Source organism: Coffea eugenioides, unplaced genomic scaffold (assembly GCF_003713205.1).
Source record: "Coffea eugenioides isolate CCC68of unplaced genomic scaffold, Ceug_1.0 ScVebR1_1600;HRSCAF=2479, whole genome shotgun sequence".
Lineage (NCBI taxonomy): Eukaryota > Viridiplantae > Streptophyta > Magnoliopsida > Gentianales > Rubiaceae > Coffea > Coffea eugenioides.
Window position 1 is genome coordinate 23,832 of NW_020862015.1, and position 27,492 is coordinate 51,323.

A 27,492-nucleotide genomic window follows, 5' to 3' on the forward strand; every position below is an offset into this window, starting at 1 on the left:
CCAAGACGACCCCCAACACGCACATGCCTTAGCTTCTTCATATCCCATATGGTATAGGGCAATGAAACTTCCACCAAAGATTGCAGATAAAAAGTTTCCAAGGACGAGAGATTGGATATAGATAGTGGAACGAACCGCAAGGCATCAGCTCTAAGGGCCAAATACCTCAAGCGACAGAGCGATTCGACTTCAGTCGGAAGCTCTTTATGTATCAGGACAACATGCTCTAAATTCAAAACTGTGAGATGCTTGTAGATGCAAAAAAGGAATGAGACATCAGCAAGTGGAAAATCGTCTCCTGCATTCTGACGAAAGAATAGCAGACTCCCCAGTTGGGGACAAAAGAGCTTCGACTTGTGAAAATCTTCTGCACTGGAGCAAATGGACAATCGAGGTGGGTAGCGAGGCTCATTAAAAGTATAAAGCTCATCATATCCTCGTAACACCCGAAGAAAATCCGTCTCTTTGGCTTTGGACTTGCAAAACTCAAGTAACAAATCATGAATACAAGAAGCTTTGACCCCTCCCATCGAGCTGCGTTCGCTTACCATAACTAAGTTTCGACCAATAAGGTCCATCATATATTCTTCTGCCACGTCCTCTAACTTCTTTCCGTCAGTATTCTCCACAAACCCTTCAGCAACCCATAGACGTATCAAATTCCTGGTAACAATCTTTGCATCTTCTCCAAATGCTGCAAAATAAAGAAGGCATGGCTTCAAATGATGTGGTAAATTTTCATAACTGAGCTCTAATGACTTCTTGCACGTTTCTGTGAGAGAGACCACGGTGGAAGTTAAACTTTTAGCAAATTCTTCCCAAGCCGAAACATCATGCTCTAGGTCTAGAGTTGCTACAATTCCAGCTACGGCAACAATTGCAAGAGGTAATCCCTTGCAGAATTTTGCTATTTCCACACTGGGTCCATGTAGCGATTGAGGACAATCTTCTTCTCCAAACACCTTCTTCTGTAATAATTGCAAACTCTCTATATCAGTGAGCAAGCGAAGATCGAGAGGTTCCCCACCACATTCAACCTGTGAAGCAACATTAGAAAATCGACTCGTGATGAGGATTCTACTACTTCTCATCTCATCTGGGAATGAACATCTCACGTCATTCCATATGCTGAAGTCCCAGACATCATCAAAGACAACGAGATACCTCTTCCCCTTCAACTTCTGATATAGCTTATGAAGCAAATCATGTTCATCCAGAATTTCGAGCTCTTCATTGATCCCAGGACGTTTGCCATCAGAGCACAAAATTTGAAGTAACAAATCTTTCATGTTATATACTTGAGAAATAGTACACCAAAGACGAATGTGGAAACTATAGATAATTGAGTTATCATTGTAAACTCTTTTGGCTAAAGTTGTCTTACCAAGTCCAGCCATTCCCACAATGGGGACAATTTCCAACTGTTCTGGTCCTCCAATAAGTCGATCGCTCACTTTCTTTGCCTCATCATCATGACCAACCGTGACTTCATGGGTCATTGGTACTTGAAGGGCTGGTAACATTTTTGATAGCTTATAGCTGAAAGGCTTGTAACATTTTTGTATCTTGAAGCTACGACAGGAAGCAAGACATCCTCTGCTTGAGACACTGGCCAGATCCCGAAGGGCTTGTGACTTCATGGCTTTTGATAGCTTATAGCTGAAAGGCTTGTAACATTTTTGTATCTTGAAGCTATGACAGGGAGCAAGACATCCTCTGCTTGAGACACTGGCCAAATCTGTAATATGCTTGATACGCTTATTGATATTAACCAGCATGTGAGAACAATGACGAGCTTTTTTGGTGTCTAAGGAGTTAACATCTCCTCCTTTTACTCTGCTCAGAGCAAGCGTGCAGATTATGATGCCTGCTTCACGAAGCAGAGCTCCAATTCTTTCATTTAGCTCTTTCTTCTCCTCCTTAGGCTTTCTTAAAATGCATCTCAAGAATCTCCATCTCCCTCCAATTTTTTCATTTAGCTCATTCTTCTTCTCCATAGGCATCCTTAAAATGCTTCTCAAGAATCTCAGCTCTGAAAAGAGTATTTCCAATTCATCTTTCCGAAAATCCATAAAGTTGGAATTGCAGCATAGAAGCTTCCAGATAAAACTTATGAGAGAATCATTGAAGTTGTTCAATATATGCTCATCCATCTTCATAGTACGTGATGATGCTGAGGAATTTGAAGCTTTAAGGATGTCGATGTAAATCTCACCCCCTTGAAGATCAACAGGCTTGATCTCCTCAATTTGTTTACAGATCATGGAGCAGAACTTACCAATGTATTCTGACTCAATTTCGTCATGGAAGGGACACTTTTCTACATCTTTGCAAACAAATGAATGCCCTTCACCAACTTCATCAAGAAAGGAACACATGTAAGAGAGGCTTGCTGCTTTCAAAGCTATTGCTACAATGTGATCTAGCCAGCGGATGAAGTCGTGGTGATTAGATCCTCCCAATTTGGCAAAGCATACGAAACTTTTTAAGAATGTTAACTTTTCTTCAAGGTCCTGGATTTGAGCACGCAAAGCAGCACAATAAGACTTTTTTCGAACTAGATGCAGATCCACCAGATTTTGTAGAACGAGGTCTATGAATTCCACAATCTCGTAGAACGTGGCAAAAGACCATCCGAATGAGATGCTCTGCTCATACGCACGCACGATTCCTTCATGAGAACCTCCGATCCGTCTTTTAAAGTCAAAGACCAATTGATCGCTCACACCTATCAGATTTGAGAAACTTTCACTTTCTGATCTCACTGACAGAATGTGAATGTCCTCTCCAAATTTCTTAACTGTATCATCAATGTTAGGAAGTAATCGATCATACTTCTGTCTACATGATATCTCAGATTTGATAAATGTTTTGAGGAACTTCATCCTCCTGATGGTGTCTGAAAAGATGGGATTATACGAATTGCTTTTGTTGAGGTTCTTCTGGAGGATATCCAGATCTCGTAAAACACGATCAATGTAACCGTCCATAATCTCTTCTGCAAGGATCTTCCCGAATTTGACTCCTGAATGTTATTGTATTGCAGCTAAGGCAGAGACAAACTTCCTCACCCTGTCCAAAGCTGTAAAACAGTGAAGAAGATAACTGAGATAACAATCATTCAACAAAAAAAAGCAGAGCAAGAAAGAAAGGAACAAGATCATTCAGATCATGTTTATATAGTTTGAAATTGGCGTTACTGAACTTGACTGTTGAATATTATTGCAGCTAAGGCAGAGACAAAGTTCCTTGCCTTGTCCAGAGCTAACAAGAACTCCCTTCTTGAAAAAAAAAAATTTTTTTTTTGAAGAAAACTGAGATAACAATCATTGAATTAAAATAAAAAAAAAAAAGACAGAAAGAACAAGATTGTTGCTTTTTTTTTTTTTTTCATCAACTCACTATTTATAGTGATTACATGAAACAAACTATCAAAATATCCAACTAACAATTATCCTAAAAATCTCAACAAGATATAATCTTCTTCTACTAGCAAATCTTAGTTATAATATTTGTTAACAAACCAACATGATCTTTGGTTAACAGATATCCTTATTTTTCTAATAACTATATTATTTTGATATCAAACATAATCTAGTAAAATATGTAGAAAAAGTTGCATATCCCAACACTCCTCCTTGCCACTTTTGCTGCAGATTTTGAATTGTCTTCTCAAATATTTGAATCTTGTTTTGGACGAGACTTTTGTAAGAAGTTCTGCAATTGATGATTAGCCTTGCAATGAACTTCTTCCTTTGGATTTTTATGCAAGCTAAATATTAGTCTTGCAACAAACCACTTTTTTTGTTTTCTCATGCCAAACTCCACATAAAAGATGATTTTTTTTTATGTTTCTAAATAACCTTCTCATAGGTTTAAAATGGAACATCCTTTGACGATATTTGAACCTATACAGAAAATATGAAATTCTGCATGGTTCTTCATTTTGTTATCACCATCAAAATCTGTAGACTCAAAAACAGAAATGTTATAATCTTGATAAATATTAGGAATCAATTTGATACTTCCTGACTTATCAATGATTTCCTCCTGAATTTTTTCGGGATCTGAATTCTTGATTTCATCATCATGTTCCACTGTAGAATTGTCAAAATCTGACCAATTCATAGTGAAACTTCTCATTTTTATTTTAATTGAGAATAATTTATTCTCAATCAAATCATTAACCATTATCTATGTGAAAACGGCATCAAAAACTGATATGTGAATGCTGGCCTTGGATCTCTGTCTGACTGCAACTCTGTGGTCTCTAATTTGTGTATTCATCAGCTCTTCAAATGCTGATGAAACAAAATTCGTCTCCACCATATCCCGTAGATCATTGACTACCAAATAAGTCCAAAATTTTATGGCCCAAATTTGGTAAGTTTCACCACTAAAAGTTGAAATATTTGACAAAAAGTTCTTTCCTGTCATGGCTTTGAACTTATAAAGGATCCTCACCAATGCACTCACTCTAAAAAAAAAAAAGACTCAGACCCTTAAGATATAGGCTCTTGATACCACTTTGTTGGTTTTTTTTTTTTTTTTTTTTTTTTCATCAACTCACTATTTATAGTGATTACATGAAACAAACTATCAAAATATCCAACTAACAATTATCCTAAAAATCTCAACAAGATATAATCTTCTTCTACTAGCAAATCTTAGTATAATATTTGTTAACAAACCAACATGATCTTTGGTTAACAAATATCCTTATTTTTCTAATAACTAAATTATTTTGATATCAAACATAATCTAGCAAAATATGTAGAAAAAGTTGCATATCCCAACACTCCTCCTTGCCACTTTTGCTGCAGATTTTGAATTGTCTTCTCAAATCTTTGAATCTTGTTTTGGACGAGACTTTTGTAAGAAGTTCTGCAATTGATGATTAGCCTTGCAATGAACTTCTTCCTTTGGATTTTTATGCAAGCTAAATATTAGTCTTGCAACAAACCACTTTTTTTTGTTTTCTCATGCCAAACTCCACATAAAAGATGATTTTTTTTTATGTTTCTAAATAACCTTCTCATAGGTTTAAAATGGAACATTCTTTGACGATATTTGAACCTATACAGAAAATATGAAATTCTGCATGGTTCTTCATTTTGTTATCACCATCAAAATCTGTAGACTCAAAAACAGAAATGTTATAATCTTGATAAATATCAGGAATCAATTTGATACTTCCTGACTTATCAATGATCTCCTCCTGAATTTTTTCGGATCTGAATTCTTGATTTCATCATCATGTTCCACTGTAGAATTGTCAAAATCTGACCAATTCATAGTGAAACTTCTCATTTTTATTTTAATTGAGAATAATTTATTCTCAATCAAATCATTAACCATTATCTATGTGAAAACGGCATCAAAAACTGATATGTGAATGCTGGCCTTGGATCTCTGTCTGACTGCAACTCTGTGGTCTCTAATTTGTGTATTCATCAGCTCTTCAAATGCTGATGAAACAAAATTCGTCTCCACCATATCCCGTAGATCATTGACTACCAAATAAGTCCAAAATTTTATGGTCCAAATTTGGTAAGTTTCACCACTAAAAGTTGAAACATTTGACAAAAAGTTCTTTCCTGTCATGGCTTTGAACTTATAAAGGATCCTCACTAATGCATCACTCTAAAAAAAAAAAAAGACTCAGACCCTTAAGATATAGGCTCTTGATACCACTTTGTTGGTTTTTTTTTTTTTTTTTTTTTCATCAACTCACTATTTATAGTGATTACATGAAACAAACTATCAAAATATCCAACTAACAATTATCCTAAAAATCTCAACAAGATATAATCTTCTTCTACTAGCAAATCTTAGTTATAATATTTGTTAACAAACCAACATGATCTTTGGTTAACAAATATCCTTATTTTCTAATAACTAAATTATTTTGATATCAAACATAATCTAGCAAAATATGTAGAAAAAGTTGCATATCCCAACACTCCTCCTTGCCACTTTTGCTGCAGATTTTGAATTGTCTTCTCAAATCTTTGAATCTTGTTTTGGACGAGACTTTTGTAAGAAATTCTGCAATTGATGATTAGCCTTGCAATGAACTTCTTCCTTTGGATTTTTATGCAAGCTAAATATTAGTCTTGCAACAAACCACTTTTTTTGTCTTCTCATGCCAAACTCCACATAAAAGATGATTTTTTTTTAATGTTTCCAAATAACCTTCTCATAGGTTTAAAGTGGAACATCCTTTGACGATATTTGAACCTATACAGAAAATATGAAATTCTGCATGGTTCTTCATTTTGTCATCACCATCAAAATCTGTAGACTCAAAAACAGAAATGTTATAATCTTGATAAATATTAGGAATCAATTTGATACTTCCTGACTTATCAATGATTTCCTCCTGAATTTTTTCGGGATCTGAATTCTTGATTTCATCATCATGTTCCACTGTAGAATTGTCAAAATCTGACCAATTCATAGTGAAACTTCTCATTTTTATTTTAATTGAGAATAATTTATTCTCAATCAAATCATTAACCATTATCTTGTGAAAACGGCATCAAAAACTGATATGTGAATGCTGGCCTTGGATCTCTGTCTGACTGCAACTCTGTGGTCTCTAATTTGTGTATCCATCAGCTCTTCAAATGCTGATGAAACAAAATTCGTCTCCACCATATCCCGTAGATCATTGACTACCAAATAAGTCCAAAATTTTATGGCCCAAATTTGGTAAGTTTCACCACTAAAAGTTGAAACATTTGACAAAAAGTTCTTTCCTGTCATGGCTTTGAACTTATAAAGGATCCTCACTAATGCATCACTCTAAAAAAAAAAAAAAAGACTCAGACCCTTAAGATATAGGCTCTTGATACCACTTTGTTGGTTTTTTTTTTTTTTTTTTTTTCATCAACTCACTATTTATAGTGATTACATGAAACAAACTATCAAAATATCCAACTAACAATTATCCTAAAAATCTCAACAAGATATAATCTTCTTCTACTAGCAAATCTTAGTTATAATATTTGTTAACAAACCAACATGATCTTTGGTTAACAGATATCCTTATTTTTCTAATAACTATATTATTTTGATATCAAACATAATCTAGTAAAATATGTAGAAAAAGTTGCATATCCCAACAAAGATCATTCAGATCATATTTGTATAGTTTGAAATTGGCTTTACTGAATTTGGCCCTTCAAGATTATTGCAGCTAAGGTAGGGACAGACCTTCTCACCTTGTCCAGAGCTAACAAGAAAGAAGAGAACAAAGGTCATTCAGATCACATTTGTATAGACAGCAATTTTCCAAAGAAAAATTGTTTTTTTTTTCCGCGAACACATTTTTCAATCACTTTTTTATCTCATATATATCAAATCGTTATAGTAATTTTTTTTAAAAAAAAATCAGAAAAATGCAATCCAAACCAGGATTGACTTGAACGTCAATGCTGATGCTTCTTTCTTGTCTTCCTTTTTAGCTTTTTTGGGCCAAAGTATGATCACGCGGTTTAGAAAGTAGGGAAAATGCAGAGAATCCAGAGATTCAGCCAATATTGTCAAGGGAGCAAAATATTTTCTTTTCATCAGGAAAGACTTTCACTCATGAAAATATAAATCAGTTTTGCAATTTGGTCTATTTTCAGAGTTATAGAGATAAAAGCTAAAAAAAAAAAAAAAAAATTAAGCTACCAAAGCAACGAAAAGAAGAGATATTTTTTATTATGATTATTGGGAGCTTGGACATAAATAAAGTAAGTTAGACAATATAATTTAAATGTTTCTTCCCCGGTTCTTGTTCAGTTGTTTGGGCACATGTTCTTTGCATTCGAATAAACTTTAGTTGCTCTCCAATTTTGTTCATTTGCCTTTTTTTTTTTTTTTTTGGTGCGTGTGTGTCTTTGTTTTGGGAAAGTTGAGAATATCCGAAATTTGAGCAAATTAAAGGATGGGAAATTGGATACTAATTCCCAACATTAAATAGCAAAATGTCCAAGTTTTTATGCAAAATGTACAAGAGGTTCTGCAAACATGCAAAACTGATTTGAATTCTGTAATCTAGAAATTAAGAATCTATTCCTCGTTCTGATATGGGAATTCTACTCTCAGTCTATTCTCCTTCTTCGGATTCTTGCTTCTCCCATCTCCATCCCCTTAAAAAAAGAAAAAAAGAAATTATCTTGACATAAGATTAATTAGAAATTGTGGGGTATCAATTAACTCAAATACTGGATTAGTCTGGAAACCCCAATCTGCTAATGAGCTGTAATCACTAACAATAATGTTAGACTTCTATAGACTCAGTAAGCTGCATCAAGTTTAGCACTTAAAAGTGGTACGCAAGCAACTCTTTGTTTCTTTCAACAATCCCTTCTTCTATATTTCTTATTACAAATCTTTATTTGTATTTTATATTTCTTATTTCCTTTCCTGTTTAATATTTGAAAAAGATTATAAGATCTTTTAAGATTTAGTAGGTCAAAGTCTTTAAATCATCCTTTCTTTTCCCAAAGGAAAAAGATAAAGATAAAGAAAAGAAAAAAAAAAAGCAGTAAAAAGGTGATTTAATCAATTTATTAGTTTGATTTTGATTTTTTTAATATTGACAGCAGATCAAAAAATTAACAGTGACACTGCTATAATAATTCAAATTATGAGAGAGTTGTGTATAAATTTTTAAAGCATACAGGAATCATGTGTGATATAGTATCAAATCACAGGAGATCAAAGGTGATTTACCCTATATATACATCAATAGGGCAAATTGACTATAGATTGACAGAAGAAAAGGCACACAACAATCACTAAATTGAGCAACACAAAATACAGATGGAAAATTTTGCTTCTTCAATACACTAACACTTCTTCCATGCCAACAGCCAAAAATATTTACTCATAGGAACATTTTTAAACATTTGTATGCTGTTTTTGCAGAGGGCAGAACGGGTGACTTGACTCCAAGGTGGACTGAGTAGAGAGCTCCCTTGATTGTTCCGACCTTCTTGAAAAGGAAAGAGTCACCACCCTTCCGGCTTTTACCTCCATCATCCACTCTAAGCAACAAAAGAAATGCAGGCCACATTTACGCGCAAGAAAACCCTATCAGAATAGCAATGCAACACCATTCAAAAAGATGAGCAATTATCATCTCAAACCACCAAAACCAGTAGCAACCTCAGCTTGGAAAAAAAGTAGTTGTTTATTCACAAATTTCAATGTACTCATGCATGCATTTCCGGCAACTGAAAAAAGTACGAGTCTAGAAAGCAAGAGATGGATTAAAATCACACGGAAAATGCAGGATTAATGTTTCTGCAAGCTTATTAAGAAGATGGAGAAAAGTTACCTCTTAAGTCATGTATATCCCTCCAGCTGATGACCTTCAATATCTTGGCAGGACATAACGGATGAGGATCTTCAGATTCTCAATTCCGTTGTTAATCTGCTCTTTTTCAATTCCCCGAACTAAATTGACAACTGAGTAGTTGTCAACAGCGTTGTCGTAGTTGCTCTCCTCCCCCCAAAAGCGCACCTTGACCATTTTAAGGGTGGATAAACTCCCTAAGCAAGAAGGGACCTTTTCCAATCTTAAATTTCCTTCCAGGTTTAACCGCTCAAGACATGGAAAATGATCATCACTGTCAGGGTCTGCTTCTGTCCACATCACAACGTCTACTTGAGACAATGTTAAGACCTTAAGTTTTGGGAATCCTCCTTCGGCCAGCTCCCATGTATCTCCCCGGAATGAACAAACGAGTAGTTTGAGGACCTCAAGATTGGGAAGTTGTTCAATCAATGAAATTTTACTCCAGGGCAGTCCCAATTCACTAAGGGACAATTTTTTGAGAGCTGAGGGAAAAAAATACTCGATATTATGATCCCCTGGAAGCATGAAACCACCCATCACTGTGAGTGATTCTAGACTTTCCAGTTGACTCAAGTTGCAGCTGCCAGTAGCTTCCCATGCTCCTTCATTATCTGAGACCAAAATTTTCAGTCGGCGGACGTGCGGAATCTTCCTAATAATGTTTTCTCCTGCTTGACTTAAAGGAAGAATCAGAGTGGAAAGAAAGTCTAAATTAGGTAAAGTGGAGGAGCTTTTAAGGACGTCGTCATTCAACAAGGGACAAGCAAAAATCCATACGCACAGAACCCTCAACTTTTTCATGTTCCAGATAGTATCTGGCAATGAAACGGTTTCATGAGATTTGAGACGAAAAGTTTCCAAATTTGAGAGGTTGGCTATAGATTGTGGAATGAACTCCATGCTGTTAGATCTGAGGGCCAAGTACCTCAATTCAAGAAGTGATTCAACTCCACTTGGAAACTCCTTTTGCATCAGGGCAATATGCTCCAAATTCAATACTATAAGATGTTTATAAATGCAAAAAAGGAAGGAGCTATCAACCAATGGAAAATCCTCTGCTGCAGTCTGATAAAAGAATAGGAGACTCCTTGAACGTGGACAAAACAGCCTGGAATTTGAAAAATCTTCTCCAGTGGTGCAAATGGACACCCGAGTTATGTCCGCAGGCTCATTAAAAGTTGAGAGCTCGCCGTATCCTCGAAATGCATGAAGAAAATTCTCTTCTTTCGCTCTGGCCTTACAAAACTCAAGTAATAAATCATGAAGACAACAAGATTTCACTCCACCAATGGATCTACATTCGCTTACCGTGACTAAGTTTCGGCCGATAAGGCTCATCAGGTACTCCCCTGCAACGTCCTCCATTCTCCTGCCTTGGATTCTTTCCACAAGCCCTTCTGCAATCCATAGGCACACCAAATTCTTAGTGCCTATTTTCTCTGCTTCTCGAAATGCTGCAAAGTAAAGAAAACAAGCCTTCAAACGAGGAGGCAAATTTTCATAACTGAGCTCCAGTGACGCCTTGCATGGGTCTGTGCCACACACCATGGTCAAAGTTATTCTTCTTGCAAATTCTTCCCAAATCCAACTGTCACGTTCTAAAGTTGCTAGAAATCCAGCTATGATAACAACTGTTAGAGGTAATCCCCCGCAGAATCTTGCTATTTCTATACCAGCTCCGTGTACTGATTGAGGACATTCTTCTTCTCCAAACACCTTCTTCTGCAATAACTGCCAACTTTGTTCCTCAGTGAGCAAGCGAAGATAGTGAGGTTCACCCAGGTTAACACGTGCAGTAATGTTAGAAAATCGACTTGTGATGAGAATTTTACTTCCCTTTGGAGCATCCTGGAAGGCAAGATTCAAGTCATTCCATAGCCCGCTGTCCCAAACATCATCAAGTACAAGGAGATACTTTTTTCCCTTCAACATTTGATAGAGCATTGTAAGCAAGTCATGCTCATCCTTCTCTCGGAGCTGTTCTTGAGTGTATTCACTGTTACAACACAAAAGCTCAAGTAGCAATCTTTTTTGGTTGTATTCGTGCGAAACAGTACACCAAAGACGAAGGTGAAAGTGGCCCTCAATTTCAGCATCACCATATACTTTTTTGGCTAAAGTCGTCTTACCCAATCCAGGCATTCCCACAATTGGAACAATTTCCAACTGGCTTGATTCACTGGTAATAAGTCGACCAATTATTGTTTGTGCCTCATCATCAAAACCAATCACAACTTCATGAACTTCTGGTATCCTAGGACTAGGAGGAAGCAGGCGCATACCTGTAAGTCGAGAATTATAACGAGTTACAACTTTAAAACCATGATATAACAACAAAACCAATGATAAAATTTCTAATGCAATCTATTTGTTTTATATCCATTTCTAGTGTATTAGTAAGACTTCACTTACTTTACTCGAGATTGTACCATCCCAAAACATTTCTTTCCGTCAAATTTTGTTATCAACATCATGTTTGTGTATTTCTTTTCCTTGGTTAAACCTGGGAAGCACGGGAATTGATCCTAAAACTAGGGTTACCTTTGTCTATTTTCGGTACTTAGTATTTGTAATTAGTAGAGCTGTTTAAATGTATACAGGTTTCTTTGTAAAACGAATGTACAAGTTCATTGCTTGATCAACAAAATTCGCAAGTATGTGAAAAAAATCATGTTAGTGTATCTGCATTCTTTTACTTGCTTTAAACAATTATTTTTGAAACACATAGATTAAAGATTTAAAATAGTATATAATATCACGGTTATAGATATGACACATGTATAAAATTTAGATTTCAATTTCAATTTCAAATTAGTTATCATACATTAAATGACAGTAATGTATGAATTGTCAGTGTTTATGAGATTAATTTTTATTTAAAAGTCATAAAATCTAAGTTTTTTTTTAAAACAAAATTTTTCAAAACTATGAGGATAATTATATTTGACTCTATTGATACTATAATGTCTTGTCAAATCCATTCTATACGCATAATATCGTTACATTTGTAATACGCAAAACAACATTGTGTAAGAGGAAAGATAGACGTACTCATAGGTCGAACGTGGACATCGCAAACAACATTTATATTAGTGTAAAGTAAAGACTTATTGTAAAACCATTCTACCATGTCTAGACTCATTATACTTATTGTCAAGAAGTTACTAATTCTTGCTAAGTAGATTTTTTAGATAACTTTCACCAGTTTAATGTTGAAATTAGTTTTTTTTTTTTGAAGGATTTCAATTAAACTTGCAAGGTCATGAGAAGCCCTTTGTAACTCGATCTATATGTTTTATATCCATTTCAATTATATATTTATTGTCCTATAATTACTAATTTTTCCTTCATTGATTTTTGTTAGCTAACTTTCACCAGTTTACTATAGACATTTTAATCTTCTTTTTTTTTTTTCCCATTGGCTCAAAATAAAGAGAGCAACCAGCCTTGAAGAAATCGTCGTGATCCCTCTGATGATGGCCTCATTTTATTCTTGGATCTCCTTTAAACGTAAGCTTTTGTGTCAACTTCAAATTTTATGCAAACGTCAAATAAGTAGAAATCGCCGTGCTAGCATAAATAAGTAGAAATTTATGTTCTTGTGCCAGCATAAACTAATAATAGAGGTTTTTCCTCCCTTTCTAGGTCCACATTTCATTTACAAAAATACCTCAATAAAACTAGCTTGCAGAAGGTTTAAGACCTGGTCCCGCTCTAACAAAGAGAACCTAACCTACATGCTACTCATCCGGCCTATACAATAAGTATAGCTTATCTATATTCCTAGCTATCAAAAGAGGACTCTTTATCTGATACTGATACCATGCCAAACATTTACCTTCTTGTTGGACCATTAATTTCTTGAAGCAATCAAAGATGAGTCGTGGTTGAGGAATCAATGGTACACATGATAGAGCGATTTGGTAGTTTCTCAACTAATATAAGCTTGTTTCCAGATAGGACTATTGGCCGCTGGAATTAGTTCACTCAGTCAAAAGACAGCTAAGAAATAGAAAACATTTTTTGGAAAACATTTTTGTTTATGGCAGAAATTATTCTAGAGATTGTCGCCACTTAATATAGTTGTTATTGTACGTAGAGATAGAGAGATTATAAATTATATGTAGACAGATGGAGATGGAGATGTAGATTACCTGTTGATGACATAGGACTACTGAAAGAGTTGCAAACTTCTTGCCCTGCCAAGCAATTATCAGAAGGAAGACTCGCTGTCGTGCTCCATCTGCCAGTCTCGTCCTTAATACGCTTGATTTCGTTGTTGGTATCACCCAACATAATGTAGCCATCAAGAGGATAAGGAATTTGTTCAGCTTCGCTCGCAAAAAGGGCGCAGATTATAATTCCTGCACAACTCATCACATCTCCGATGTTTGGATTGAGCTCATCCAGGACATTCTCCGGCAGGTCCCTTAGAATGCTTCTCAAGAATCTGAGTCCCTCGTACAGTATTTGCATTTGACGTTTCACAGGACCCATCAAGATTTTACTGCTCCACAGCGGCTCCCAGAGGCGATTTATGAGGGAATCATTGAAGTCGCCCATTATATGCTTACCCATCTCCATGGAACGTAACAGTGCTGATGTTCTTGAAGCACTAAGGACTTTGATATACATCTCAAGGAGTCTATAGTTAAGTTTAACAGGTTTGATGACCCGGAGGAGTTCACCAATTTTGGAGCAGAAATAGTCAGTGACTCCTATTCCCTCTCTATCTTCCTTGTAAAATGAACACTCGTAAGAGATCAATGCTGCATGGAGAGCCCCATATTCAAGGCGATTCGAAAGAGAAGAGCATCCAATAGACCAAGTTCAACGCTTCCCAATTTGGCAAAGCCAATGAGATTTTTCAAGAATATTAGCTCGTCTTGGAGGGCCTCGATTTGTGCATGCAAACAGAATTCGGGCTCGGTAGGGTTCGCCTTGAACAATAAAGAACGACGAAGACCATCAAGATCCTGTCGAAGGTACTTTATGAATTCCACAAGTTCCTCGTCTCTCAAGCAAGAACATCTGGACTGAGATGAGAAGCGGTTCAACAAAGCCCTGTATGTCTGTAGGATTCTAGGCTTAAAAGACATGATCTTTGCTTGAAAACCAAACACCACAGGTTCCCAAGCTGCTGATATATGATCCAGAAAAGAGATAATGTCCATGCCCTGATCTGTGACTACATATTCACTTTGTGGTCGAAGGCAAAGAGAGTGAATATCATCCTGGTATTTCTTGAGAGTACATCCAATGGTAGATAAGAAAGATTGAAGACTCTCCCCATTAAGTTCCAGATCCAAGTCCACAATGTTGATGCTCCACTTTCTTGCACCCCAGAAAAATGTTCTGAGACATGCTAAGTTCAGCTTGAGGGTCGTAAAAGCTGAGAGCTTGTTTTCACCGAGTATATAAGCCAAATCGTATCTGAGGTTTTTCTCCAGCAACTGAAGCTCATGGACGACGGATTCTATACAAGCAGTGGCCAACTCCATCACCCTCAGAACACCAGTGCTGCCGCAGATACTATTTTGTATAATAAGCAGAAGGGCTGATTCTAATTTTTTTTTTTTTGCTTAATTTGTATTGCTTTGGAAAAATGTAAAGCAGAGAGAGATATTTATCAAACAAAACAGAAGGGGAAATAAAAGAAAAGACATGACAGTATAGACAATGCCGGAGTGTTCTGCAATTGGCAATACTGAATCTGCAAAGCTTATGTCGTGTAAAGAATTTGTAGCAATTTATAGACTAGTAGTAGTAGTACTAGGGTTAGGACACGATCCAGAAATTCAACCTTCTCTTATTTGGATGTCATTTTTGCTCTCCAAGGGCCCTGGCTGACATCCAACAAGTCAACATTCAGCTCCCCATGCCCCAACGTTATTTTCAGCTCAAGATCCACGAAATGATGCAGAGATAAGTTCCGACATCCAAGTCAACGTTCAGCTCCCCATGCCCCAACGTTATTTTCAGCTCAAAGAGCCACGAAATGATGCAGAGATCGAGTAAGTTTATCCAAGCCACTAGACCTACCATTTATTTAGAGTCATGACCTGCCTTTTCCCAAGAAACTAGTTGGCTAAGAAAGTATGGGAAATATCCAAGAAACTAGTTTATCAATCAATGTTGGGACTACTCAAGAATCAAGAGTCTTTTAAGGGTCCCTCCATTTTAAATTGCAACAAGCAACCCTGAGAGAGACCCTCCACCTACACTGACATAATTAACAAGATGCTACTAATATATATAGACTAGTACTACTGGCAAACCAACTTCAGAAACTACCCAAAAACTTACCAATGAATCTGCAGTTGTCAGATTTGCTGTCCAAGGGCAAGACTTAGTCAACCTTTTACTCCAACAATCTTATCTTGAGTTCAAGTCAAGAGATTAAAAAAATGCAGAAACAAGTTCAGGAGCTATAACATAATTGTAGAGGGAAGTTCATCCAAGTTGCTTAGTTAATTAGACCTCCTATTGTCCAAGTGAAACAGAAAAACTGAGAAAATGTCAACAATGCTCCAGATTGGGAATTATGAGTTTCTTGAAATTAGAGTTCAAAGTCCAAACAATAGAGGTTGATCACAACAACCAAATTGACATCAAGAAATAAATTCAGCAATTAGTTTAAAGTTCATTTAGGCATATTTGCTCTCCCTTAGTGCTTTTTGACTTGAGAACGTGTTTTTCCAAATAAATCTCTTTTAAAGGAGGATGATTTTGCTTTTGGACTCTGCAACTCATGGAAAATTGACAAATTTGCATCATTGTTCCACCAGATTAATTCCCTTTGCATGACACTGAGATAGAAGGGCATTGAGGAAACATTATTGTCTAAACGTCCAAGTTTTTACGCCAAAAAAAATGTACAAGAGGTTCTGCAAACATGCAAAAACTGATTTGAATTGTGTAATCTAGAAGTTAAGAATTCATTCCTTGTTCAACTATGGGAATTCCATTATGATTCTATTCTCCCTTTTCAGGTTCTTCCTTCTCCCATCTCCATCCCTTAAAAAAGAAATTATCTTGACGTAGTCTACTGCTAAGCTTAATTATTAAATTGTTAGGGACAGAGTAATGATTAACTCAAATACTAGATTCAAAGTCATTTATTTGCTCAAATACTTTGACCTGATTCGTCCAATCTGCTAATGAGCTACAATGATCACAAACAATTTTAGCCTATGATGAAGATCATTGAAAATTTTATTTTGCTTACTAAGTCATCAATTACTGGGCCTCAAAAAAGAATCATCCATAAAATACATCAGCCAATCTTGCAATACAATATCTAGAGTCTCCTCATTTTTTTTTCTTTTTTTTCTTTTTGGATAATAAATTTAGAGTCTCCTTGAACTCTCAAACCGAAAGATGAAGAATAAGACAATGAGATACAATAATGGCAAAGTTGAAATCTTCCCAAATGGCTTCCTCACTTGTAACTTTCCAACCAAAGCTGAAAAAAAAAAAGAGATGCACAGCTGTATTAAGTTTAGCACTTAAAAAGTAGTACACAAGCACTCTCTTGTTTCTTTCAGTAGTCTTTCCTTCTAAAATTGCTAAAATGGGGAGATACATGAGAGCATTCAAATCAGCATCAAAGACTCAAAAAGTACAAATACACAAGCAATTTTTAGCTTCTTTCAAGTTTCAACAGTCTGCTTCATCCATACCATCAACAGATATTGAATTCTGACACAAATAGTTAACATGGTTTACACCTGAATGGTTTGCAGGGACTTTTTAACAGTTTCTGCCATCATGAGAAGAAAAGAACCACACTTTGAAACCTCCATCATGCTTACAAAGAGAAACAAACTTCAACTGGCAAGACAATGCTGGTAAGTGGCAACAGGAAGGATAACACCATCAATCACCTATCCCTCATTGAGGTTGTTTTTCAGCAAATCCATATCACGCAAAACAGGATCGATGCAAATGGAGGCCATCTGTTCTTTTCTGGGATCTATTTTCAAGCTCAAATTTCAAGTGCTGCTATATGAGAAAGAAACCTCACCTCTCGAAAGCTATGAGTTGTTTCTTTATCCTGGAATTCTTTTTTTTTTTTCTGTTGGGTAAAGTTAAAAGTAAATGAGATATTGACAACTGATATCAAAGTCACCCCTGGTTAATTACTTGGCCAAACAAGTTGGGTCCATTGATAAGATTGTCTACTTCCTCAACAAAAGCAATGTGTTCTAGTCTGCTAGAAATGTGTTGGTGGATGATTATAAACCTGAATCTAGAGTCAAAACACACCAAACTTTGATCAATTGCAAAAAAAAAAAAAAAAAAAAAGGCGAATTACTTGGTTTACACATAGGGATAATTTCAGAAACCTCTCCAGGCACAGAGGAGAACATATTGAAGAAGGTAATCTATGATGAGATTACTCATAACTGGTACAAAGGAATTAGTACTTTAATTGCGCTGTAGTGTGAACCTGACCGCCATATTGATGCTGTTTGACAAAAAGTGAGACTCGTAGCTATCCGATAAATCATCTTCTTGGTCCTGCCAATCCCCAGTGACAACTCTTCCGTCGAGCCCTGAGTTGTATTGATACATGGAAGATACGATCAACAAACGCGGAGGCTCTCTCCATAGTTTCATTTGCAGGGATCTTTATCAGTCTTACTTTCTGCATTTGGCTAAAGTTAAAACCAAACATACATGTTCAATTCTACCATTTGAACTAAAGGGTTCAAGTTTGAATCTTGTTTTAACGTCATTTGAGGAGGTTGAGGAGAAGTACTGGGAAGTGAGGCCAGGGTGGTCGAGAAAGAGGGTGTGTCGTCTGAAAAATCAAGTGTTCCACTAGGAAAGATTGATAATCCCTGCGAAGCAATCACGCCCCCATTTTCTGCGTATCATATGTACTTTTAAGTCATCCAGAGTAAATTAATGAGTTACAGTGACTGATTCATCTTAACTGGGGAAGAGACGGATATGCACTCAACATGATAGACATTACTAAATCCCCGAACCAAATTTGGGAATTTCTTGTTTCAATGGTAGTATTAGTTGGCGGCATACAGAACCACAACAAGATTCTTGGAAAATTTGCAACCTTTCTCAATCATTGCACGAACAGAAGGAAAAGCTTCACTGCAAGCTTCAGTTTAACGAGACAAAAAGTACTCTACAGTCAACCAACTGAAAAGCCAGTTAAAGAACAATTTACTGGATTCTGTGGCAAACCTTAAAAGCAGGAATCTCATTCTTGTATATTTCAAAAGAAAACTTAACCGCATCAAAAGTGGAAATAGCTAGAAATTTTGCAATATTCTTCATAAAATTCTGATTGAAGAATAAATCACTACCTTACATAAGCTATGAGCAACAGCAATACATCACTGTTTCCAGCCAGCATGGAGATTAACACATTGAAGAAGCTACCATATAATAAGATACTATTTCTTGTAACAAGGCATTAGAATCTAGAATAACTACTCGAATTGCTCTGTAATGTGAACCCGCCAATAGAGGAATATGACCCCTCATTGCTGATCGCCATATCAATGTGGTTGGACTAAAATCCAAGACTCATAAATAGTCTAATAAATCTTCTTGGTTCTGCAAATCCCAAATGACTACTCTTCCATCCAACCCTGAGGTGTAAAAAACATGGAAGATTTGGCTTATGAGTCTCTCAAGTGCACATCATTAGGACCTGAAGTGCTGAAATAGGAAACACCTAAGCTCATCTGGACTAACCTGAGGTGCTAAACCTGGTTACTTTTGAACCCACTTTCCTATTTAATGGTACAATACAACTGCAACCAAGATAGAGAAGAGAAGGTTAATATTTATGCCAATGACTTGTCAACAGATGTCAAAGACAAATGCCAAGATAAAAAGATTAAAAGGGATGGCATAATGACAAGCATAATCAGTACTTGATGCAGTTTTCATGAATGCCACCATGCAGCCTTGAAGGTTGAACACTATTGTTGCTAATTCCATATCTTGATTGGCCGTAGAGTTTTCCAAATGCTTCAGAAAACTGGAAAACAGATAAAGCTCCAACTTATCTTGTGATCAATTATATAGAAGTCAAATGCCATTAGTGACGCAGCTAGGCATTCCAAAAACGGAGAAATTTTTAAATCTGAATTGAGTGAGCTAAAACTTCCACCAGATAACAAAGGGAAAATTGAAACATAAAATTGGCCCAAAATAAAAACTGAAACTACTCATCCAGCAATATAATAGGAAATCAAAATTCAACCATATAACATGAGAACAAGGTGGCTATTTTGTGACAGAATTTGCTCAATGACAAGTGGATATCTCCCTGCAGCAAGATCCTTTGGAATTTTGAACAGAAAAGGTTTCAAGTGGTACGATAGCATTTTCTCACTTTGGACCCCAATCTATATACCCTCAAATGAAAAAGAGATACCTGTGAACCAGATTTTGCACTTGAAGCTGCTGCTTTTCTTTCACCAAGGAACCTCAGAAAACCCCTGAACATAATTTTATCACTTCATTGATAATGAGACCATTTAAATTTTTTAAAAAATCCAATAAACAAGCAATGCACTAGCATTCGCATAAACAAGCAATGCACTAGCATTCGCATAAACAAGCAATGCACTAGCATTCGCATAAACAACCTTCAACTTCCAAAAAGCATTCTTGACTTTGTAAGTACATCAGCAGTCAATACCCTACCCAGTAACAAAAGGAACTTTACTACAATCCTGAAATAGTTTCCATTGTTGGTTTCACCCATATTTTAGCTGGCCAGTTCATGTGTACAAAATATACACCAACTCAACTTCAGAGGCAAGCTTCAAATGAGAATGGCAGAATGCAAAAATTGCTGGAACTGGGCTTACTCAATTCCCGGTACGAGTTGGTATCAATTTTACCCAATCTTGAGCTAGACCACAAAAGGCCATCCAAGAAAACTGATCTGGAGATGTCTACACTGTTATTCTATTCCAATTCTTAAAAAAAAAAAATCTAAATTTCTTTAAAGCTAACTGGTCAAAGTGAACAAGGGCATACTCCTTATGCAACAGAATACCATGATTTTCACAATGGTAGTTTGCAGATTTGTCGTTATAATACTGAGTCAAATCCTCAGCACCCCATCCCGTCTTATCCCAAAATTATATTTCTAAATTAAATAGACACACAACCTTCACACCTCTTCCGGCAAACTAAACTTTGGCCCACAGGTATGGCAATTCTTTTAACTTGAGTTGCTCCAAACCATATAAAATTACAAGAGCTTCAGAATCACCCTAAGAAATACCTAAAGAATCACAGTAATGAAGTTCAAGCTCCAGAGAGAGAGATAGAAGGGGATCAGAGGCATTTGATGGAAACCAAAGCCTCTGCATACCAGTTGTTGCCAAAACTGAAGAATACAATAAAGCACAAAATCTACAATATCATTTAAAAGATAAGACTTCAGACTTGTGACAGCATAAAAATCCTTGCTTTGTCAAACAAATCAATAGTGAATACCAGATGTATTGGACATGATAACAACACAAAGCTAGAAGTGGAGATCCCAATAAAGATACAATAAAAGGCTCTGGAACGGAAATCTACAGCAAAGAAATCAACATATGGGTAAACAACAAGAAGAAGAATTACTTTCTACAATGTACACATAAGAGTAACAAGGCAACCCACCATAGACCACTTTCATCTGCTACAAAAACCATTGGATTGCAATCAAACCCCACACCAATCAGCACTCTTTCAGAAAGATACAAAACCTGAAATTTAGCAGGATAAAAATACAATCTCACTTAGTCATTAATGCAACATATATAAAGTGTAAGAATATTAGTAAATGATTGAGAATGATTTCTGACCCACATCACGAAGAGGCAAATCACGGAGTGCAACACTTTGAGCTAAAGGAGAGGGTCCAACATCATCAACAAAGTAGATCATTGAGTTGTGACCTGAGAAATAAGTCCAAATCTTAACGAATATTAGTGAGACATGTAGAAAAATGTTTGTACCGAATGCCAATTTTCTTTAACATGAACACAAAGTAATATCTATTTCTGATTTCCTATTCAATCATTTGCTAATAGCAATGACATTCAAGTCACTACAACCAGAATCAAAGCTTAACAGCATTCTTGACTTTGATTGCAGTGAACAGAATATGTAACTATTGAAAGCATCTTAGTTTGCAGCCTGCCAGTATGAAGTCGGAAGCAAAACCCTCAATTTGGCAAAAAGAAAGGAGAAAAATAAAAAATAAAATAAAAAAAGAGTTCCTCACCTACATAGGCTAAAGTATTGCCACTTGGGGACCATTTGACACCAAAAGCCCAGCAAAATGAGAGATCAAGTTGAACAATTTGCTGCCCGCCGATTGCGAAGGAGAGATAACATTAAATGTAGGATTTAGTCTTGAAAAAGTTCATGAGATAACAATAAAAGGCAAAATCCACCCCGATGAATTGATTATCTTTGTATTTATTCACTAATTTAAGGAATAGATTACGTAATCCACCTGGTCTCTTACAGATATGATATTATGCAAATGGCTTAAAATTTTCGGACTTGATAATGTAAGAAATGAATAATAAAACTCATTGCATGCAAGGAACAAAAAGTGCAAATAGAAGCAAGGTAAGATTAACCTCTCCAAATTTAGAATCTGAAGGAGGACCTGAACCCGCTTCCCTGCCAACAAACAATTGCACACTGATAAGATTTCTTTCTTTATTTATTGTATTTCTTTTTTTATGAGGTGAATGCATCTTCTCCAAGCTTTTTAGACAGTAAATGGGAAAAAGATTAAAATTTCAAACACATACCTTGTGTCAACGCCTTTAATGAAAGTAGAAAATACTCGGCATTTTCCATCAGTAGATGTGGTTGCAAGGAATATCTATACATGAAAAATATTGTTACCACTAACTCAGAAAGGAACAAGAGATCTACACCAAAATGCAGCGGTTTGCATTACAACAAAGATATCACTCAAACATTTCTTCCCATATCAACATAAAATCTACAAATAGGAAATATCCTTTTTTTCATGTGGTAGATCAAAAGAACAGAAACCATATTATTGTACAAAATAATGTTGTACTTCAGATGCATCAGTGATTTATTTCAAACATACGCAATTCATAAACTTAGAAATCCTTTCGAGTGGATATAGGCTTTCTTAGAGTTGGAGGTCCACTCAAAGGCACAGAGATAAACATGAAGGTGTAACACATGAAGCCCTTCGTTCCAATTACCAGGATTGCTAGGCGGGAAGCAATACTACACCAGGGATCTGCGGGAAGGCAAAGCCAAAATACAAATCAATCAAAAAGCTAAAAGAGCTGTTCAGCTGATTAGCATAGCTCCATGGTGTTTACAGCTTTCAGCTTGACTTAAACATATCCTTATCCTACCAAATGCCATTTTAACCAACTGGCACATCCTTTTGTACAGTACATTTCACCATGCATCTTTTGCTTCTCTTATCATTTCTTTTACTGAATCCCTTTGTTACTTAAACGAGGGGCATATGCATGATAAAGCCATGAAACTCCTTTCCAAGATGAACATCTCAAGCAACAGAAACTTTGATCGAATTACATGCAGAAAAAACAAAACTTAAGAACCAAGCAAAAAGTTTACAAGCAACATGCAAGAGAAACTAAGTCATTCCTGAAAACCAATTAAAAAAAAAAGATGCAGCTGAAGAGGTGCACATTGTAACCACTCCAATCATCATAATCACCAGTTCCATTAATTTTCCTATTATTTATATTTGAAAGCTAAAAAAGTGTTTTCTGATGCTCCAATTAACATCTGGTTGATTGGCACAGGGAATTAAGGTCAAAATGACACCAGACTCACATTATTGGGGTGCCAGGCAACACTAGTAACGGATGAATCATGCTTCTTCCTGATAAGCTTACTAACCCACCTGACAGAAATATATGTCAAGGTTAGAAAACATGACTACAGTAATTGTTGATTATCATCATAACCACTGGGGTCAACCTAGTGGCCAAGGGAGAGCTTTTAGAGTCTTCACCACTGCCAAGTTCAGGGTTCCAATCCTTGCTTGGCAATTGGGGATAGGAAGTCTGTGGGGAGGGGTGGAAAGGTATTTACAAAAAAAGAAAAAAAAAAACAATACCATCATGCAAAAGATGTGAAAGAAACAAAAAAGCCTACTTGACACTTCATAGACCACTCTAAAAAACAATAAAACGATTAATAAATGTCAATAAAGAAGACCAAAGATAAAGGCTTTCCACTGGAAGCCAAGGGGTATAATACTAGTATTTGATCTAGCTACACAGAACTTGACAATAGTGTTTACCAGTTATTCTCCTGCTCATAGTAGCACACACAAACAGTTTTAGCCCCACTTCCAACAGCAAACTTATTCTCTGAAAGAAAAATTAGATAGACTAAGAAGATTGCAAAGAAAATCAACAATGATTACATTAACAGCAGAGTAGTCAACCCAACAGAGTTCGATAAAACAAGAAATCCAGTGTAATTCATTAGCTAGGAAAGGAGATAAAAATTACAGACATTTGTTTCCTTGATTAAGAAAGAAAGATCATAGAATTTGTCAAATGTGAAAAGTACATCCAAAACTGTATTTCATACGATGCAAAAAGATAAAATCTAAACAACGTTGCGATTCCATCAACACCCACAACAATGTTAGGCAATGCCAACATTATCTTGACAGGACCATGCTGTTTTCTAACAAAAAATTTTGTACTTCGGATGGCCTTCTGCCACAAAAGAACAAGTTACAGAATCTAGGAGATGGATTTATTGTGCTGGCTTTGGTTCATAATTAATCAGCAACAGATATCCACCTATAGACATGAACACTTACTATAGGTTAAACAATTTAATTCTTTCATTTTTTGACACTCTAATGCTGGGTCATATAATCTTCTCCAAACTCTAATATGGTGGATAGATAGTCCTGATATATCTCCTTGTGCACAGGGAACAACTCATTTCCTTTTAGTGCTTGAGTGCTGTGTGTCTATGCCAGAGAGAGAAAGGTAGAACCAATGCTTGTCTTTACCATCTATAGCAAATTATGCATATTAAAATTTTGCTCAATTACCAAATATCGATTGCAGGGAAGGCATAAAAAATTAGTCATTCTATTTCATAGTTTAAGTGTAATTGTTTGCTTAGAACAGTCCCATAGAATAGGCTGGCCTTCAGAAAAGGATCTTTGATTCCAAGAAATTATTTATCAATTCTGGCATATTTCATTTTACTACAGTTTCTCATAACATGATTATTTGACGGTCATTTTGTCAGTAATAGGACAAACAGAAAGAAAGAAGTCACGAATGAATACTCTACTTTTCGATTAATTTCACATGATCCAGAGTATCATAGTAGATGGTCACTTATCAGACAATACTGCAAGTTCCTGTTAAGGTACTCATCCTTTTGCTGAATGTAACAATATGACACATATGAACATGGCACTGATGCAGCAGAGTTAAAATTTGACAACAATAATTACATGCACTCCTAATAGAGGCAACATCACATCAAGTCATCAATCAGGCAAGACAAAAGAGTAATATGATGAAGACAATGTTCACACATGAAAATTAACAATTCTAACGGAGCTGCAAGGATTAGGCCACACCTTTTGGACTCCACTGCACACAAAGTGCAGCACGATTTAACCTAAGGATAACAAGAGTGGGCACCCATTCTGTTGTTTCTTGGTTCCAAACATATCTACAAGGAAACTTCAGTGAAAAAGAGTGACCATACAGTAACTGTGCACTTCAGAGAAAGGTAAAGGGAAGGGAAGGAGAGGGATTAGGGAACAACCAAAAGACTGAAGCTAATATTAGATTTTCATAATTCACATCAAGATATAAACTATGTAAAACACAAGATAATCAATGGCTCAAGATCAAGGCGCTCACGAATTCCGATCATGAGATACAGTAACTATCTTGTTTGACCTTGAACTCCAATCAATCCCAGAAACGATCTGATCATGCTGTAAGAAGATAGACAAGGCAAGAAGCATATATTTATTCAGCAAAACTTTCAAACAGAACCATCTTGGGAGGAAAATGATATGAACATTCAATCAAAAAAACATTTATAATAAAGAAAAATGTCCAACTAAATACAAATGACCTTTTCTAGCGATATACAATATTCTGGAGTACAATGCTGAAATATAAACCATAAGGAAGTTTCAAAGTCAGGTCTTATAATAATGTTAAACCCATTCCTTTCTATCAAAACCGGAAATTAAGATATTTCAGACACACAACATAAAGCTGCTTGCATTTTGAGGGATATCGACCAGGCATATCTAAAACCAACACCATTTACAGCGACATGAGTCAAAAGCTGAACTCATAATCCAAACAGCATAGAAGCATATGAAAGTTCAGAAAGAGATGACAAAAAAGTGGTTCCTGTTTGCCAAGTAAAAGCACAGATGTACATAAAAAGCAGAAACCCGCCAATCTTATCATACAATCAAACACAGGAAGAGCAAAAAAGCACCATTAAAGTTACCTTCTGAAGGACATGGATCCTTTCCCACTTCTCCTCCTCAGATCTTCTATAGATATGCACCTCATCATTGTTTGGACAAAGCGCAATCACTACAAACAAGTTGGGCATAAATTAGACACTTTTCAGACTATACATACTTGAAGCAACAAACCAATACCCAACAATTGCAGAACACATTCCAGATTTTCAAGAACTGTTTTTCTGAACCAAAACTGTAACTCAAACGAATAATCATTACGAAAGTGAAAGATAAGAAAGCCCTGTAACATGATAGAATACTAATCATTAGAAATGTAAATGCAAACCACAAATGTGGTTATAGATAGTTATCTCCTATCACTAGGCCACTAGCTTTGCAATGGCAATCCATATAGGCTCCTGGATATTTTGCAGTCTCCTCCACTGCCTGTTTCCTTTTATTTTTGATCTGGGACAACTTTCTCTCATTTAGTAAAATTGTGTAAGGGGTGAAAGGCAAGACCAGAAAATAACAGCCAGACAGCAGAACACCGAACAGACAACCAAGCACCTCTGAAGCAGGTTCCACAAAGATACCTCATCCAGTAAATTGTTCTTTCCTATGGGCCATGTCGGACAAACTGAAGGAAAAGACTAGCCCTTTTAGGGGATTGCAGGAAGGCTATTTTAAAGTATACAAAATCTTAGAACAACAACAGCTCTGCACAAAGGCTCAGTATAAAAAAGTCATCTTTCTAACACAAAAAAAAACATGAAACAAAACCCTTCAGATATAATCAACCCAAAACTCAGAATTACCAATTGAGGTAAATGACTCCACCGTCCAGACTTAAACCAAAAGGCTAGTACTAAATGCTAATGCCACAAACCTTGATAAGACAAATTCTACAAATATTTCTTACAGAATTTAGAAAAAAGGACAGAGAAGAGAGCAGTAGGCATGTACTGGATTGGTCAGGGCTCCAAGCATGGCAAGTAACGCAATCAGCAAATTTATGTACTGAAACTGCAGCCATTTCTGATTAAAAACTCCAGCTGCAGAAGGAAAAATTTTGAGTGGGGACAACTATGCTGCTACTGCTGCTGCAGCTTTGGATTGATCTGTTCACTGAAAATCAGATCTATGAACAAATTTCACGAATTGAAATGTAGAATTTTGAGAAGGACGGTGGGTGGGGAAGGCTATGATTTGTTTGTTTACCAATCAGTGTTTCGCTTTTTAGCATCGGAAAATGCTTCGATGAGACGTAAAGATGTTTAGCACTAACTACTATTGGTACTTAACTAATATTTTATGTATATTTTCTTTTTGGGAAAATGACCTGTTTCATCCCTTACATTTCACAAAAATATTCTTTTCGTCCCTCACTTTTAAAATGAAGCAAATTCGTCCCTGACATTTAAAAATTAAAACTATTACATCCCTGAACCTAATTTTCAATCTGAATCAAACCATCCAATAACCCAGTAATAAATTTTGAAAATAGAATTGATAGATCATTCAGTCAACTTCATCATATTCATATGACATTTATTAAACCAAAAAAATAAAAATTATAACATAAAAGGCCATTCTTTGTTTTGGAATAGTAGAGTTTTTTTTTTTGAATAAATCTTTT

The 27,492-nt window shown here is 36.0% G+C and overlaps 2 protein-coding genes across 2 annotated transcripts; both read right to left on the bottom strand.

Moving 5' to 3' along the window:
- Positions 1-9,370: 9,370 nt before the first annotated feature.
- LOC113755593 (putative late blight resistance protein homolog R1B-14) lies at positions 9,371-13,990 on the bottom strand. Its single transcript, XM_027299562.1, has 2 exons — positions 13,510-13,990; positions 9,371-11,637 (listed from the first exon to the last, which is right to left on the bottom strand). The coding sequence occupies exons 1-2, from the start codon at positions 13,988-13,990 to the stop codon at positions 9,371-9,373; spliced, it is 2,748 nt and encodes a 915-aa protein (XP_027155363.1).
- Positions 13,991-18,571: 4,581 nt separating this feature from the next.
- Positions 18,572-27,118, bottom strand: LOC113755592 (actin-related protein 2/3 complex subunit 1A-like). Its single transcript, XM_027299561.1, has 15 exons — positions 26,820-27,118; positions 25,895-25,983; positions 25,285-25,361; positions 24,996-25,090; positions 23,679-23,748; positions 23,207-23,276; positions 22,165-22,238; positions 21,988-22,030; positions 21,624-21,705; positions 21,206-21,294; positions 21,017-21,102; positions 19,770-19,833; positions 19,264-19,370; positions 19,082-19,140; positions 18,572-18,975 (listed from the first exon to the last, which is right to left on the bottom strand). The coding sequence occupies exons 1-15, from the start codon at positions 26,887-26,889 to the stop codon at positions 18,911-18,913; spliced, it is 1,140 nt and encodes a 379-aa protein (XP_027155362.1). The 5' UTR covers positions 26,890-27,118; the 3' UTR covers positions 18,572-18,910.
- Positions 27,119-27,492: the final 374 nt, after the last annotated feature.